This window comes from Rattus norvegicus, chromosome 2 (genome assembly GCF_021556685.1).
Source record: "Rattus norvegicus strain SHRSP/BbbUtx chromosome 2, alternate assembly SHRSP_T2T, whole genome shotgun sequence".
In the NCBI taxonomy this organism is placed as follows: domain Eukaryota; kingdom Metazoa; phylum Chordata; class Mammalia; order Rodentia; family Muridae; genus Rattus; species Rattus norvegicus.
This window is the reverse complement of record NC_141535.1, coordinates 237,094,942-237,110,049: the sequence shown is the minus strand read 5'-3', so window position 1 is coordinate 237,110,049 and position 15,108 is coordinate 237,094,942. Positions and strand designations below refer to the sequence as shown.

Here is a 15,108-nt window from a genome sequence, read left to right as displayed (position 1 = left end):
TACAGCTGAGGATATATATGTCTTTATTGAGGGGGAAAGATACCTCTAATTCATTGTTGAACAAAGAAAGACTCTAGACTATTATGACAATATGAAATTATTCAAAATTTACAGGAATATCTATTCATAAATGTGTGGTATCTTTTGAAATGTTAAGAGTAGCTAACTATGGGTGATGAAATTTTGTGTAGTTTTTCTTTAATTAAACATTTAAATAAATTTTATTTATTATTAGCATTGTATGTATAAGAGGTACAAGATCGGGTGTGTGCACAGACAACTTGTGGGAGTCTAAGGTTTGAATTCTGGTGGTGAGGCCTCTGTGGTAAGGGCCTTTAGCTGCCGAGCTATTTTGATACCCACCCCCATCTTTACGCTTTAGGTAGTATTTTTGTATTGCTTGTATTTTATTTTTACAGTGAATAGTTATTGTCTTTTTAATAAAACACGGCTCTTTCAGATTACGAAGTTACTGGGTTACAAAAACCTCATAAAGAATAACCTTCAGGTCTCCTTCAAAACTCTTCCTGGAAAACAAATGGAAACAAAACTCATTGCAACGCAACTTTATTGCTGTATATTCTCTCTCTCTCTCTCTCTCTCTCTCTCTCTCTCTCTCTCTCTCTCTCACTCACACACACACACACACACACACACACACACACACACCCCTCTGTCCTCTTCCCCTTCTCCCCCTTCGTCTCCCCTACCACCTCCCATCAGGAACAAAGAAAGAAAAACCACTCACTTAGCCCTGAATGGAATGCCATGACCTGCCAACTGGGAAACATGGAAAAAGAAGAAAGGACACAGACACCACTGGGCACCGAACAACTCAAATTTTATTCTGTCTTGATTGGTGTACATTAGGAGCGGGCAGCTGGAAACTAGTGTTGGGGCAGAACTCCTCTGGACTAACGGGTCGTGGGAGACATGGCTGGCTTTGGCACACAGACTGGATAAACCATACACTGGCTGGAAGATGGCAGGCAAGACGATAAAAAAAGCACAGACCTACCACCACACAGAAACTATGTCTGAATTCTGTAGCGTGTTAGGGAGTAACATGCAACCCCACCTAGGCCACACTGTGAGACTAAAGCCTATCTTATTTCCCCTTCTTAGAGACGTAGAGATGTGGCCTTAGTATTCGGGTCCTAGTAGCGTTCCAGAGCAATTAACACACGGCAGAGAGAGAACTGCCACCGATTCTTACAGCAGCCCACCGGTTAAAGACATAACGCTAAATGACACATTGCATCTAGCTCATCTCTTCACTAGACCAACCCACACGGACCCGTTCATTCTAACCCAACCTATATACTTAGTTCAACGGAACTCATGTCTTTACGATGTTAAGAAGCCTTCTTGTTAGTCTTCCCGTCTCCGTGAGACACAAAGGGAACTTGGGTAAAGACATCTTTCCCTTTCATCACGCTGATGAGGACCTCACAGGAGCCGTGCTGCATGTATTTTGAGTTTTCACATCACTGTATCACACAGGGAGTCCAAGAGCAGAATAAGATGGGGAGGAGGCAGGGACTCTCGTCAATTTCTCAGGACAAACAAGGAAAGAGGGATGCAAAAGGAAAGGGGAATGGAAAGCCACCTTTGGTAGAAGAAACTGTCACCATGAAAGAAACCTAATCCCTTGTAATTGACTAAATATCATTGAGGACAGTTCTGGAACCGGGATGATAGAAGAGGCGTCAGTGACAATTATATGCTGGTATGTGTAGAGTGGGCTGTTTTTCCTGTGGTTGATTTTGAGATGGTCACTTCCCACAATTAAGAATTTTTTTTTTTTTGCTAGTGTAGGTGGGGTCAACTTTAACCCCTCAAGGCAACCATAATGGCTGAGAACAATTTTTCTTTATGAATTTAGGCAACTGTCTCATATTCCCTTGCCCTGGAGAAGGCATAACTGTTCACCTGTGATACGCTGTGAAATGTGACAGTGACCAGGATATGGTTCATTCACAGGGTGTACAGTTAGATATTGGCATGCGATATGAGTCTAGAGTTAGACAGCAAGGGAGAGATGGAGACCTCTTCAGAGAGGTTGCCAACTAAGAGAAGGGCGGTAAAGGAAGTCTTGATTTTCTCACTTCCGGCCACTGAGGGGGACGAGATGAGGCCCAGTCTCTCTTGCCTTCACTAGAAGAAACACTGATCACAAAGAGAGGTAAGGAGAGCTAGAGCTGACATAGCCTTTGTCTCCCCAACTTTAAATATCGAATGACAGACTGCAGGCTATACAGCCAAGGTAGAAGTGACCAGAAGTTTGATGAGATGCCTGGCTGGGTCACCGTGCCTTGTAAGGTACCATGTCCTTGGCCTGTTTCAGCTTTCAAGAAAGGAATTCCTTTGCTGTGGTATTGTTCCCTGTGAGAGACCTGCGTCTGCTGAAAGTTGTGTAATTTGAAGTTTCGGTTGAATTCCACAGTAAACAGTCATGGATATTTCAAAGGAGACTCACACATTGTTTGAAGTTGACTTTAGGAACCATTTCCTGATTGTGCTCCTAGGCCTTGGGTGGAGGCAGTTCCCTCTAGCTCTTACCAGACCGTCAACAATCATTAGATGTTCTGCCTCTTTTGAAGGAAATGACTTTTCAAAATCATGGTGATTCTAAGGGGGTAGATACAAGGTTGAGTCAGAAGGAAGCTGAAAAAGGGGGAGGTGGTGGGGTGGAGAAAGACTTTCCTCCACGCTCCTATAGGACCAGTCATGAGGCAAAATCATGGCAGTGACTCAGTCTCTCTGAGATGTACCCATGGGGGTGTTTTAGGCTTCTGTATCTAACATCCTGTATCAACCACCTGAATTTACCTTCCTAGGTGTGCTAATGGGAAACCCTGTCAGGATGTGCCTCTGTGAGGTTCCTCGTCTCCAACCAGCCACTCTGATTTGCTGGTGGTGGCAGAAGTTGTGGCTGTGAGGAGGAGAGGACTGCACGTAGACAGGGTGGACGTTAGGAGGGTATCCAGAGTTCGAGACCTTGGATAAATCCAGGTTCAAGGTGATTACGAAAGAAGTGAGGAAGGCCAAAGGAAGACCTGGAAGAAAGTGTTTTAGAGGTGAGAAGAGAGGGGAATGGGAAAAAATCCACGTTCTCAGGACTCTCACAGGAACCAAACGCAACTCATGAAGCAAAGAAAGTCCCTTGCTTATTTATCTGTCTGCCCAGGAGGTCAGTCCTTCAGGATGCCCTGCATCTAAACTATTCCCACACTAAGGACACAGAGGCTGGAGTGAGTGCCTCCACGCTATCAATCACATTCCAATGATTCGTTAGTTCTGTATTTCCTAGGTTGCTTAGTTCATTGAGCAAATGTGTGCACAGGTTAGGGGGCCCCGTGAGGAAGAGGGGGGTGTGGGGAAATGAGGTGATTAAGATTGGAATTCTTTGTAAACAAGAGTTAGTGGCACAGTAGATTGTCAAAGGAAACAGGAGGAATGGGTACAGAGCCATCATCAGCCTGGCCTAGGCCACTCGCCGGCCGCTCGGGAGGGACTCTTCCGCTCAAGAGTCTGTCTTCTTGTTAATAAAAACGGAGCAGCAGGTGAGCAAGCCGTCCACCTTTTCCATCTCAGAATTGCTCACAGGGATCAGTAGATGGTCCTTGAGCTTCTCATAAACCTATGAGGTAGTGGGAGTCGAGAAGGAAGAGGAGAAAGTGCGTTACATCCTGGCATATGCCATCGCCCTCAGGGACAGAGAATTAATTCAGTTCACCTATCCATGCTTTTCAGTCATTTAGGCCCAAGGCACACACGCCCACAGACCCACCCCAGAGCTGACCACCAACGGTTGACCTCTTGTTCTATGCTTTAACTTCCAGATGAAGGATCACCAACGTGACCGCTGCTGGACGTGTCCGCCATGGTCATTCCTGAATCCAGTGCTCCGTCTGAACATCCCCGCCCCTCCCTTCACTTTGATGCACTCCTAACTACACTTTCGTGTTCCTTTCCTGGCTGACTCTACCAGGAAAATGAGACAGAATGTAAGTTGAGTGTGTGCTGCTGGCCACACCGTGTTTAAATTATAGGTGTGAATTTTATAGCATCTTTCAACCGTAATGGAAAGTATGTGTCAAAACATCCAATTAACTGTCCATAGATTCCACCCCCCCCCCAGTGATCAAAAACACACTTTAAAAAACAAAGTTACTTGAAAACGCTGTTTAAAAACAACCCGGCCTCATTCTTTCAGAAACACTGCATTCCTTAAAACTCAGGACACTGGTTAGGGTGCAGGAGCCAGCTGGGCTCCAAATCCAGGGCCATCAACTTACTACTGCCATTTCAGTGACATGGCAGTCCTTCCAGGCTAATTCACTCCTCTGGAAGGCTGGGCCACTACTACTCTAGGGCTGTTCCAGGGACTAAAGACAAGCTTAGGAAGTGCTCTGCACAACGCCTGGCCCAGAAAGACCCTTGGCAAACAAGGGTGTTACTGATGTGATTCTACTGTTGATGGACACAGGGCTGAACTGAGAGGCAGTTAATGATATTCCGTTGCTAGGTGACCAATGACGCTGAAGAGGCATGAGGTCCTCAAAGTGGGGTCTGTGGACTTGCAGCTTGTTCATAGTGTAGTCTAGGCTGGGGGGCCCAGGAACCTGCATTGTTAACAACCCTGGCACAGGAAAGTGTATGATCCACCGTCCATCGGGAGCTACTCCAGTCTTTGTCTAGGGTTGGGAGTCTGACATTTTCCTCAGGTTAACACTTCTACTAAGGTAAGAGAATAGAATTACCTCTGCGTTCCCTCAACTCCCTTTTCAGGTACTAACAGAGCGGCCACTATTAGGGAATAAGATAGGAGTAGGAAAGTGACTGCCTGTGGGCAGAGGGACCTGAGCTCTTTGCAGAGAGCTTAGGTAGAAAAAACCTGGGGTAATCTCTGGAGTAGTGGAAACCTGTGGAGGGATCCCTGGGGTTGCTGGTGACTCAGCCTAGCAAAGCTGGTAAATTCTAGGCCTGAGAGAGACCCTGTCTCAAAAAGTAAAACAAAACAAAACAAAGACCCCAAAAAAACAAAACAAAAAACAAAAGTGGGTGGTACCTGAGGAGCATTGTCCTCTGGCTTCCACTTTCACATGCACTGGCATGTGCTCCCCCGTCCCTCCCTCCCTCCCTCCCCTGTCCCTCCCTCCCTCCCAGATGTACCCGTGGTAGCTCATGAAGGATGCATACTAAGAGCTGGAGCACAGATTTGGGGAGTTCTTTCCTTTTTACTTTTTTAGTTTTTGGAGACAGAGTCTTGTGTAGCCCAGATTTACCTCAAGAACTCACCATATAGCTGAGGTCAGGCTTGGACCCCTAATCCTAGGCCTCTCAAGAGGGCAGGAGGGGATGACACCCTGCTGGTGCTCAGTGCTGAGGACTCCACTCCACTCAGGGCTTCGAGTTTGGTAAGCCAGCATTCCAAGTTAGCTACCCCCCCCCCCAGCCCTTGGGGTTCTTATGTGAGAAACCCCAACTAGCAGGCAGCACCACCCCAGCCACTGTGTGTGTGTGACTGGCCAACGGCACGAGAGAGAAAAAGCCGATACATCTGGCTATCAACGGTCCTTTCTGCTGTCAGTGTTTGGGTTTGTACAGTATAAGGAGGCCCCTTTCTGCCATTCCGTCATGAGAAGGTCCCCAGAGAGGACCTTTTAGCTGCGGCCCAGGTGGTATTTTTTACCTTTGCGCTTTCTGGGTACTCTTCTGGGGTTCGGTGCAGCAAGACATGCCCTTTGCTGGGGATATTTAAATATATACAGTTGGCGGCCATGTCGTCCGGTACAGTGAGCTTGTCATAACGGTGGTCACTCATCTGTTGCATGATCTACGAAAACAAATGAAGCAGGTTGAAGTGGAGCCTCCCACACTCACAGGGGGAAGGCAGGAGGGCGAGACACAACCTGTAAAGGCTACCTTAGACCGCTCTGCAGCTCAGGCTCCCGATGTCACCTCTAAGTCACTGAGAGCCAGAGAAGAAAACATGGTCTAGCAGTGATCTTGTAAGTGTTTTTGATCTCTTAAAGCTTGTGTCTGTCTCTGTTTTTTTTTTTTTTTTTTTGGTTCTTTTTTTCGGAGCTGGGGACCGAACCCAGGGCCTTGCGCTTCCTAGGTAAGCGCTCTACCACTGAGCTAAATCCCCAGCCCCGTCTGTCTCTGTTTTTAAGGTTTAAAAATTATCTGTGGGCTGGAGAGATGGCTCAGTGGTTAAGAACACTGACTGTTCTTCCAGAGGTCCTGAGTTCAATTGCCAGCAACCACGTAGTGGCTCACAACCATCTGTAATGGGATCTGATGCCCTCTTCTGGTGTGTCTGAAGACAGTGACGGTGCACTCACATACATGAAGTAAATAAATAAATAAATAAATGACTAAATAAATAAACAAACAAACAAACAAACCTTATCAGTATTCTAGCTTATGCTCCTAAGACATGCCAGCAATGCATAAAACAGTTGGGTGTGGAAATCTGGCTGGAGGTTTGATGATATTCTCGGCTGAGAAAACATGGCTGTCCCGGTCTTAGGAAGGACAGATTATTACAGCCATCAGAATGGTCAGTAAGAGGTGCCCATGAACACACACTCTGGCCTTCTGTGTGCATTAAAGTCAAGGCCCAAATTGCCAAGAGATCACAGTTCAAAGTAGGCAGTGGCACTACAGGGCGAATAGAATGGGGTGTCAGGATGCACATTTGACACCTAACCAACCTCAAGTTTTCCATTTCAGTGTGCTGTTGGCACATAGTAATATCCAACAGTGGACTTCATTATGGCTTCCCTACACATGAGCATGATGTTTTGAAGGTTATTTACCTCTCCCCAGCTACCTTCTCCTGTTCTTTCCACTCCCGGCCTCCCTTTCTCTTACCAACTAGCCTGCCTTCTACTTTCACACCTGCCTGAAGTGTCTCCATGTTTTCTTCTGGTAGTTGTGAAGTTGCAGGCCTTACGTTGAGGTCTTGGATCCATGCTGAGATGTAAATCAACTCTACCCTACTAAAGAGACCGCTCTTAGTCGCCCACTTTACTCTTCCCTTAACCTTCACAGCTGAGACCGCACCAAGGATTACTAGAGAGAGGCCCAGTGACTGGAGCTGGCAAAGAGATCCTCAAAACATAGTCTGTAATGTCCGCTGCTCCCCACTCAAGCTTTGACACATAACCCCCCCCCCCCCCCAGCCCCGGAAACCCATTATGCTCACTGACTTAATTCCCCAAGCACTAGGGGGAAGCATGAGCAGGTTTTGGCAAAATGCATCGAGGCGGGGTCCTTCCGCCATTGTTGAATACCAGAGAACAGCCAGTTGAGTTTGCAGCTTAGGTCTGGGTAAATGGATGACACGGTATGTTCTCTATTCAGAGAGAAAGAGAAGAAGTGCGGCCAGCCCACAAAGCTGAGGTCTCACTAGAATCTCCTCTCCACTTGAGCCAGGTGGGCAGATCGACCACGTATCTATCTATGCTCACTTACATGTGCCCAAGGGTGACGATGGGGTGGGGGTGGGGCAGAAGGATTGTTGTTAGCCATGCTCACTCCCTGTTTACCAGAGAGGGGACACACTAAATCTCCAAGGTAGTGGTGTTAAGAAAGTGCCAGTAAGAGACCAGACTTCCTTCCTCTCCCCTATCAACTTCCTCCAGGGATTTGTCCTCTCCTGCTTTGGCCCTTGAGTTTTCTTCAGTTGATGATGGCATTTCTTTGAAATTCTAATCTCTGCTTTTCCTCACTCTCTTCTTAATCACCCTTTCCTGAGTTTATTCATTAGAGCTTCTGAGGGGGGCATTCCAGAAATTACAGACATAAGGGCTGGCAGCCAAGCTAGAATAGTTTGAACGTAGTTTCATTTTTTCTTTCATTACTGGGAAGAAAAGAATTATAATTTTCTTAATGGGAGAATAATTTAATGCTGAAGATATATGAGGCAATTTACTGATAAGTTCTACTACTGAGACTTTCTCTTAAAACAAATGCCTTAACAGATTACCAGCACTACCTTAGAGAACCCTTCCAATTAATTTACCCAGGCCTCCTTGGTATCATTTTGTGGCAAATTATAAACCGTGCTGTAAGAAATGACTTTTAATAATGAACTGACCACATGTGGAGCTGTTCACCTCAGAAAATCAAATGCTCCAAATATCAGGAGTGGTCTGTTTCTCTTTCTTTCTCTCTCTCTCCCTCTCCCTCTCCCACTCCCCTCCCCCCTTTCCTAAAGGATTCCAAAACAGTAGCTGTTAATAATAACCAAGCAACCCTTCTTTTTCATAGAAAAGACAAAGGGGCTGATTCTGGTCATGCAATATTTCTGCCCTGTTAGCTGAGGACCAGGGTCCCCTTTCCTCTCTGAGTGTTCATTTTCATTGCCTGTGTGCTGGTATTGACTGGTGAGATGGTTTGCCATTCACTTACAGCTGTGCAGGAGACACACAGACACACAGACACAGACACAGACACAGACACAGACACACAGACACACAGACACACACACACACACACACTGCAGTAAATTTGCTGTTCAGGGCAGAGAAAGAGGTGCAGGGATCACAGCCCTTCATGATGTGTGCCTGCGTGTGTGTGCCTCTGTGTGTGTGTGTGTGTATTTGTGTGTGCATGTGTGTGTGCTCACATTTGAGTGTGTATGTGTGTGTATTTGTGTGTGCATTTGTGTGTGCATTCGTTTGTGTGTGTATATGTGTGTATTTGTGTGTGCATTCATTTGTGGTGTGTGTATGTGTGTATTTGTGTGTGCATTCATTTGTGGTGTGTGTATGTGAGTGTGTATGTGTTTGTATTTGTGTGTGCATTCGTTTGTGTGTGTGAGTGTGTGTGTGTGTGTATTTGTGTGTGCATTCGTTTGTGTGTATGTGTGTATTTGTGTGTGTATGTCTGTGTGTGTATGTGTGTGTGTGGTGTGTGTGTATGTCTGTGTGTGTGTATGTGTGTGAGTGGTGTGTGTGTGTGTGGTGTGTGTGTGTGTGGTGTGTGTGTATTTGTGTGTGCATTCGTTTGTGTGTATGTGTGTATTTGTGTGTGTATGTGTGTGTGTGTGTGAGTGGTGTGTGTGTGAGTGGTGTGTGTGTGTGTGTTGTGTGTGTATGTGTGTGAGTGGTGTGTGTGTGTATGTGTTGTGTGTGTATGTGTGTGAGTGGTGTGTGTGTGTGTGTGTGTGTGTGTGTGTATGTGTGTGTGTGTGTGGTGTGTGTTACCAAAAGGATGAACTTACACTGGGCACCCCGGCAGGGCAGCACTTCAAAGGGCCAGGCTCCCAGAGAACAAGCAGAGGGAGAGCTAACCAATAGGCTTTCTCTACCTCTGCTTATGCTCAGAGCCTTGATGAGCACATCCCAAGCATCCCGAGAATGCAACGGCGGGGCTGACTTGTGGTCCAGCATTCTCTTTTTCTTAAGAAGGATGGAGGAAGTGGCTTTGTTCCAGGGTTCTTGGTAAAGTGTATAGCAGTACGGACTGAACTTCCTGCTTGTCATAGTGCCCAGCACCAGAACGGAAGCAGAAAGCACCTAAACTCTCTGTGTGCACGTCACCAAATTCCTCCTGGAGCAGATTCCTCTGGATCCCTAGCGGTCCCGGGGAAAATTCCACCTAAGTGTCCGGCTACCCAGCACTTGGGGGAAGATTAGCATGGGCACGCTGCATTCCAAGTGTTGCTTCTGACTTTTGTCAGTGGAATTATTATTCTACCCAGAGTAACCAAGTTAGAATGGTGATAGTTGGGGCAGAAAGCTATTGATGTCTAGACCAACACAACAGGTTTCACAGGGTGCCCGAAGATCACATAAGGTGATAAACAGACTCAAGGACACTCTAAGTGCTGCCTCCAGGTGGTGACAATGTATAATTCATGTGATGCCAAGCATGGGAAGGGTAGAGTCTGCCCCTCTTACCACAGGCACCTTCTTAACCCAGAAGGCACACAGTCTTAGAGAGAAAGGGGCTTTGGGCATCGCTCTGGCCACAGCAGCATCCTTGGGTCTCTCTCAAGAGCTGCTGTCTTGGAGGGGCTGGCCTGGCTCCCCAGAGTGGAGTTGCCACAAAGCAGTGGGAATCAGTGGGAACCTGCTGGCTTTCAGCCCGACACAATATGCATGGCCAGGCATTTCCGGCAGTTTCCCACATTTCTGGGAATTTTCTCATTGAAAGGATTGGAAGGCAGCCCCATTCTTCTGCTTCTTACTCATGCCCTCTTTGTATTACAGCAGTTGCATTAAAAAAAAAAAAAAGATCCTGGGCTATGTGGTTGGACAGAGCGACTTAGGGCTTAATTGGTCAAATACGGAGGCGAAGAGATAAAGAAGGCATTTAAAGAAGGTTAGGAAAGAGTCCAAGCACATTTTTGGCTTGCTCAAATTCAATCCCCCCGTGATATATATGTATGTACCCATCTTAGCACATTACAATAAAATCAATATTAAAAGCAACTAATTATAGAGTCCACCGAGAGATACAGGGCACAACGCACACTCACTTCTGATTGCTACCAGCTACCCGAAATAACTCTTCATTGATTCATCACACATCTGGGGTTTACTGAAAGCAACATATAGCAGGTTCCAAGTCCTGGCGAGCCTTTCAGGGTGCAGCCTACTCAACTGGATAACATCATAAATCGCTAGCATGTTCTCACATTTCATGGGCTCTCACAGATGAGCTTAGAATGAACACATCCCGAGAGCCATGTCTCCAAGTAAGTAAATGACTGTACTGAGGGCTAAAGACCAGAGCAAGCGCTCTACCACGAAGCTGTGTCTCTTGTCTGCAGCTGTGTGGCATGTTGGTTGGTTTGTTTGTTTGGTTTTGAGACAGGCTCTCCTCTCGTGGCTCTGGTTGCTCTACTCAGGGTGACCTGTCTGCATCTGTTACCCAAGTGCTGGGAATAAACGTGTGTGACGCCATGCTTGGCTTGGATGTGTGTTTTTATTTTATTTTATAAGTTTCTGAGTTAGGGTTTCTCTGTGTAGTCCTGGAAGTCCTGGAACGCACTCTGTAGCCCAGCCTGGCCTCAAAGTCTGACATCGGTTTGCCTCTGCCTCCCAAGTGCTGGGCTTCAGATGTGTATTATTATTTTTTTAGATTTATTTATTTATTTTATGTATATGAGTACACTGTAGCTATCTTCAGACACACCAGAAGAGGGCATCCGATACCATTACAGATGGTTGTGAGCCACCATGTGGTTGCTGGGATTTGAACTCAGGACCTCTGGAAGAGCAGTCAGTGCTCTTAACCACTGAGCCACCTCTCCAGCCCCACAGATTAAATAAAAAAAAACAATGCTTTATTTATTCTTTGAGGATGTCATATTAGTATACAGTGTATTTTGGTTACACCCATCTCCACATCCCTCTTCCACCCTTGCCTCAACGCACTCCTCTTTTATTTCCTCCGCCTCTTCTTCGTTTTTTAAAAAATAGAACCCACCAAATCCAACTGGTGCTACCCATATGGGCTCGAGTGGGGGCCGTCCACTGGATCACGGGCTACCTCCCAATGGCCGCACTCCCAAAGGAAACTGATTCTCCGCTCTGCAGCAGCCATCAAGGGCCAACAGCTCCTCAGCCCGTGGTGGGCTTCAGGAGCTCTCTCCTCTGCGCTGGCACGCTGGCTGGCTTGATCTCGCATGGGCAGCCGCAACTCGTGTCCAGAAGGCAGCATTCCACAGCACTGGCCTCCATCTTCCTTAGGGTCGCTCTGCTCCCTCTTCACTGTTCCCGAGCCTTGGTGGGGGCCGTGGTACGAGCGTCTCACTTAGGGCTGAGCCCTCACAATCACTGCTCCACTTATAATCATTGCTAGAACCTCTAACAGTTCTGCTCTAGCTGTGGCCCGATGTGACATGAAGCTTCTTGGACCAACGTGGACACCTCTCTGCGCTCATGGGTGCAGACAAAGCAACTTACAGTAAGGAGGGGTTGGATTTTGGCTCACAGCTTAAGGGATCATTCAACTGAGGCACAGGAGGCAAGGTACAGCTCTGGTTAGCTGTAACCAAGGTGAGTGCTGGTGCTCAGTCCCAGTCTACCCCAAAGCCAGGCAGCAAGGGGAGGTGAGTGCTGGTGCTCAGTTCTGGTCTACCCCAAAGCTGGGCAGCAAGGGGAGGTGAGTACTGGTGCTCAGTCCTGGTCTACACCAAAGCCGGGCAGCAAGGGGAGGTGAGTGCTGGTGCTCAGTCCTGGTCTACCCCAAAGCCAGGCAGCAAGGGGAGGTGAGTGCTGGTGCTCAGTCCTGGTCTACCCCAAAGGCAAGGCAGCAAGGGGAGGTGAGTACTGGTGCTCAGTCCTGGTCTACCCCAAAGCTGGGCAGCAAGGGGAGGTGAGTGCTCAGTCCCGGCCTACCCCAAAGCCAGGCAGCCTGAGGAGGTAAGTGCTGGTGCTCAGTCCTGGTCTACTCCAAAGGCAGGCAGCCTGAGGAGGTAAGTGCTGGTGCTCAGTCCTGGTCTACTCCAAAAGCAGGCAGCCTGAGGAGGTAAGTGCTGGTGCTCAGTCCTGGTCTACTCCAAAGGCAGGCAGCCTGAGGAGGTGAGTGCTGGTGCTCAGTCCTGGTCTACTCCAAAGGCAGGCAGCCTGAGGAGGTGAGTGCTGGTGCTCAGTCCTGGTCTACTCCAAAGGCAGGCAGCCTGAGGAGGTGAGTGCTGGTGCTCAGTCCTGGTCTACTCCAAAGGCAGGCAGCCTGAGGAGGTGAGTGCTGGTGCTCAGTCCTGGTCTACTCCAAAGGCAGGCAGCCTGAGGAGGTAAGTGCTGGTGCTCAGTCCTGGTCTACTCCAAAGGCAGGCAGCCTGAGGAGGTGAGTGCTGGTGCTCAGTCCTGGTCTACTCCAAAGGCAGGCAGCCTGAGGAGGTAAGTGCTGGTGCTCAGTCCTGGTCTACCCCAAAGGCAGGCAGCCTGAGGAGGTAAGTGCTGGTGCTCAGTCCTGGTCTACTCCAAAGGCAGGCAGCCTGAGGAGGTGAGTGCTGGTGCTCAGTCCTGGTCTACTCCAAAGGCAGGCAGCCTGAGGAGGTGAGTGCTGGTGCTCAGTCCTGGTCTACTCCAAAGGCAGGCAGCCTGAGGAGGTAAGTGCTGGTGCTCAGTCCTGGTCTACCCCAAAGGCAGGCAGCCTGAGGAGGTGAGTGCTGGTGCTCAGTCCTGGTCTACTCCAAAGGCAGGCAGCCTGAGGAGGTGAGTGCTGGTGCTCAGTCCTGGTCTACTCCAAAGGCAGGCAGCCTGAGGAGGTAAGTGCTGGTGCTCAGTCCTGGTCTACTCCAAAGGCAGGCAGCCTGAGGAGGTGAGTGCTGGTGCTCAGTCCTGGTCTACTCCAAAGGCAGGCAGCCTGAGGAGGTGAGTGCTGGTGCTCAGTCCCGGTCTCCTTTGCACACAGTCTGAGATCTGATCCTATCAGACAGTGCCTCCCACATTCAGGGTGGGTCTTCCTGCCTGCTCTGTTAAACCTTTCTGGAAGCACTCTCAAAGATTCATCCAGACATACGTTTCCATGGTGATTCTAAATCCTCCCAGGTTGACAAGATTAACTGTCCCAGTAACCTAAATCCCACCATCAAAGGTTTAATCTCTCGGGGCTTTGGAGGCAGCTGATCTTTATGAATCTTTCTTGGTCGGAGAAAATGGAAAACATTCAACTCATACTTATGGGTGTGATTATTCTCTTCCTCTCCTCAATTCCTTTCTCACGGCAACCCCGTGTATGCGGTGACGTCATCTCGACCCTGTATATGCAGTGACGTCATCTCTCTCTTTAAATGAAAGGAGGACAACTGCGGAGAAATTCAGTGATATGTCCAGGATCACTCATTTAGACAGGTAATCCAGGCTTCAAACCTGGGTGTGTCCGACTTCCCATGCCTACTTTCATCCTGACATGACAACCACCATCTTACCACCCAAAAGACTAGACTCACTGGCATTCACTGGCAGCCTGTGATGGGACACATTTTTCTACAGAATTTTCTTGTCATTCGTGTATCTGTAGAAGGTTTGTGTGCAAATGCATTCCATACAGGGTCTGGTCTTTGAGGCCACCTGAGCTTGGCTCTGGCCTTCCATGGTTTGGTTATTCTTGAAACTATTTTGTTTTTAAGTAAAAGAGAGAGAAGAGCCATTGGAAGGGGAGAGGGGTCGAGTGAAGGGCGTTATGATTTCTAGAGCAGAGAGGAGCAGGTGCCAAGGTCAGAAATGGCTAAGAGCCAGACCCTATTTACAATGATGTCCTGGATTAATTTGGCCACTGTGTCCCACTATTGGCAGGGTTTAGCCTGCCTGGCCGGCTGTAGAAGGCTTGTTTGGAGGATAGGAATGAGTTTGTGCTCACAGAAAGCATTCTAATTATTTTTGTTTTCCTGGATCATGGTAAAGAAAATCATCAGTGTGATTCCCAGTTATGTAACTTGGTGTAACTAATTTTGACCCCGGTGGCTAGGAAAAGATTCAAACACTTGCTTAGCCCCTGTGTCTTCAGAAGTATTGTACCCATGTTTGCTCTAAGGATGAACAGCACGGTCTATAAGCAACAGTAAAGCTTCCAGTGCTCTCCTCCGGAAATTTAATTTTGTGCTTGATTCCCATAAATCCTTTTGTTGAGTTTGCAGAGCTCATCTGTCACTTCCTTGTCTGAGGAAGTGACAGATTAGCATGGTGTCTGTGTAGCTGCTGGTTGGCAGTCCTGCTTATGCTAATGTCTAACACCAATGAAACAAAGAGAACATTTATTGGGATTTTGTTTGGCGAGGTGGGAGTGCGCTCCCCGATGAACTGAGCAATCGTTTGAACCCTGGAAGGCAGTTCATCATTGCTCGATCCACGTTATGGCTAAACACATAACACACATATTTTAAGTTCTCCTTTCTCCCTTTGAAATTGGGGCTGAGGCCGGCCTTGCACAGGCCCTGGTATTGCAGTCATTTACAGAACCCCTGCACTCACACACTTTTACATTTAACTCGAAGTGGTCAGATTTCCCCATCATTTACATTTAGACCGAAGGTTCTGAGATTGAAGGTTTGACAGCACGTGGGGTAAATGAAGGCGGGAGAGTCACTTACTATTTAGCAATAACGAAAGGTTCCCAAAAGTGTTGCAGCTAAAA

At 47.8% G+C, this 15,108-nt stretch overlaps 1 protein-coding gene across 2 annotated transcripts in view; it reads right to left on the bottom strand.

The window, feature by feature from the left end:
- Nucleotides 1-824: 824 nt before the first annotated feature.
- Ddah1 (dimethylarginine dimethylaminohydrolase 1) overlaps nucleotides 825-15,108 on the bottom strand; it is a 133,053-nt gene continuing 118,769 nt past the window's right edge. The window contains exons 5-6 of one of the 2 annotated variants that reach the window (XM_087632299.1): nucleotides 5,699-5,842; nucleotides 825-3,643 (exon numbers count right to left, since the gene is read on the bottom strand). In XM_087632299.1, coding sequence (XP_087488425.1) covers nucleotides 3,527-3,643; nucleotides 5,699-5,842 — 261 coding nt within the window. In that variant the 3' untranslated portion in view covers nucleotides 825-3,526. 2 annotated transcript variants of the gene reach the window in all.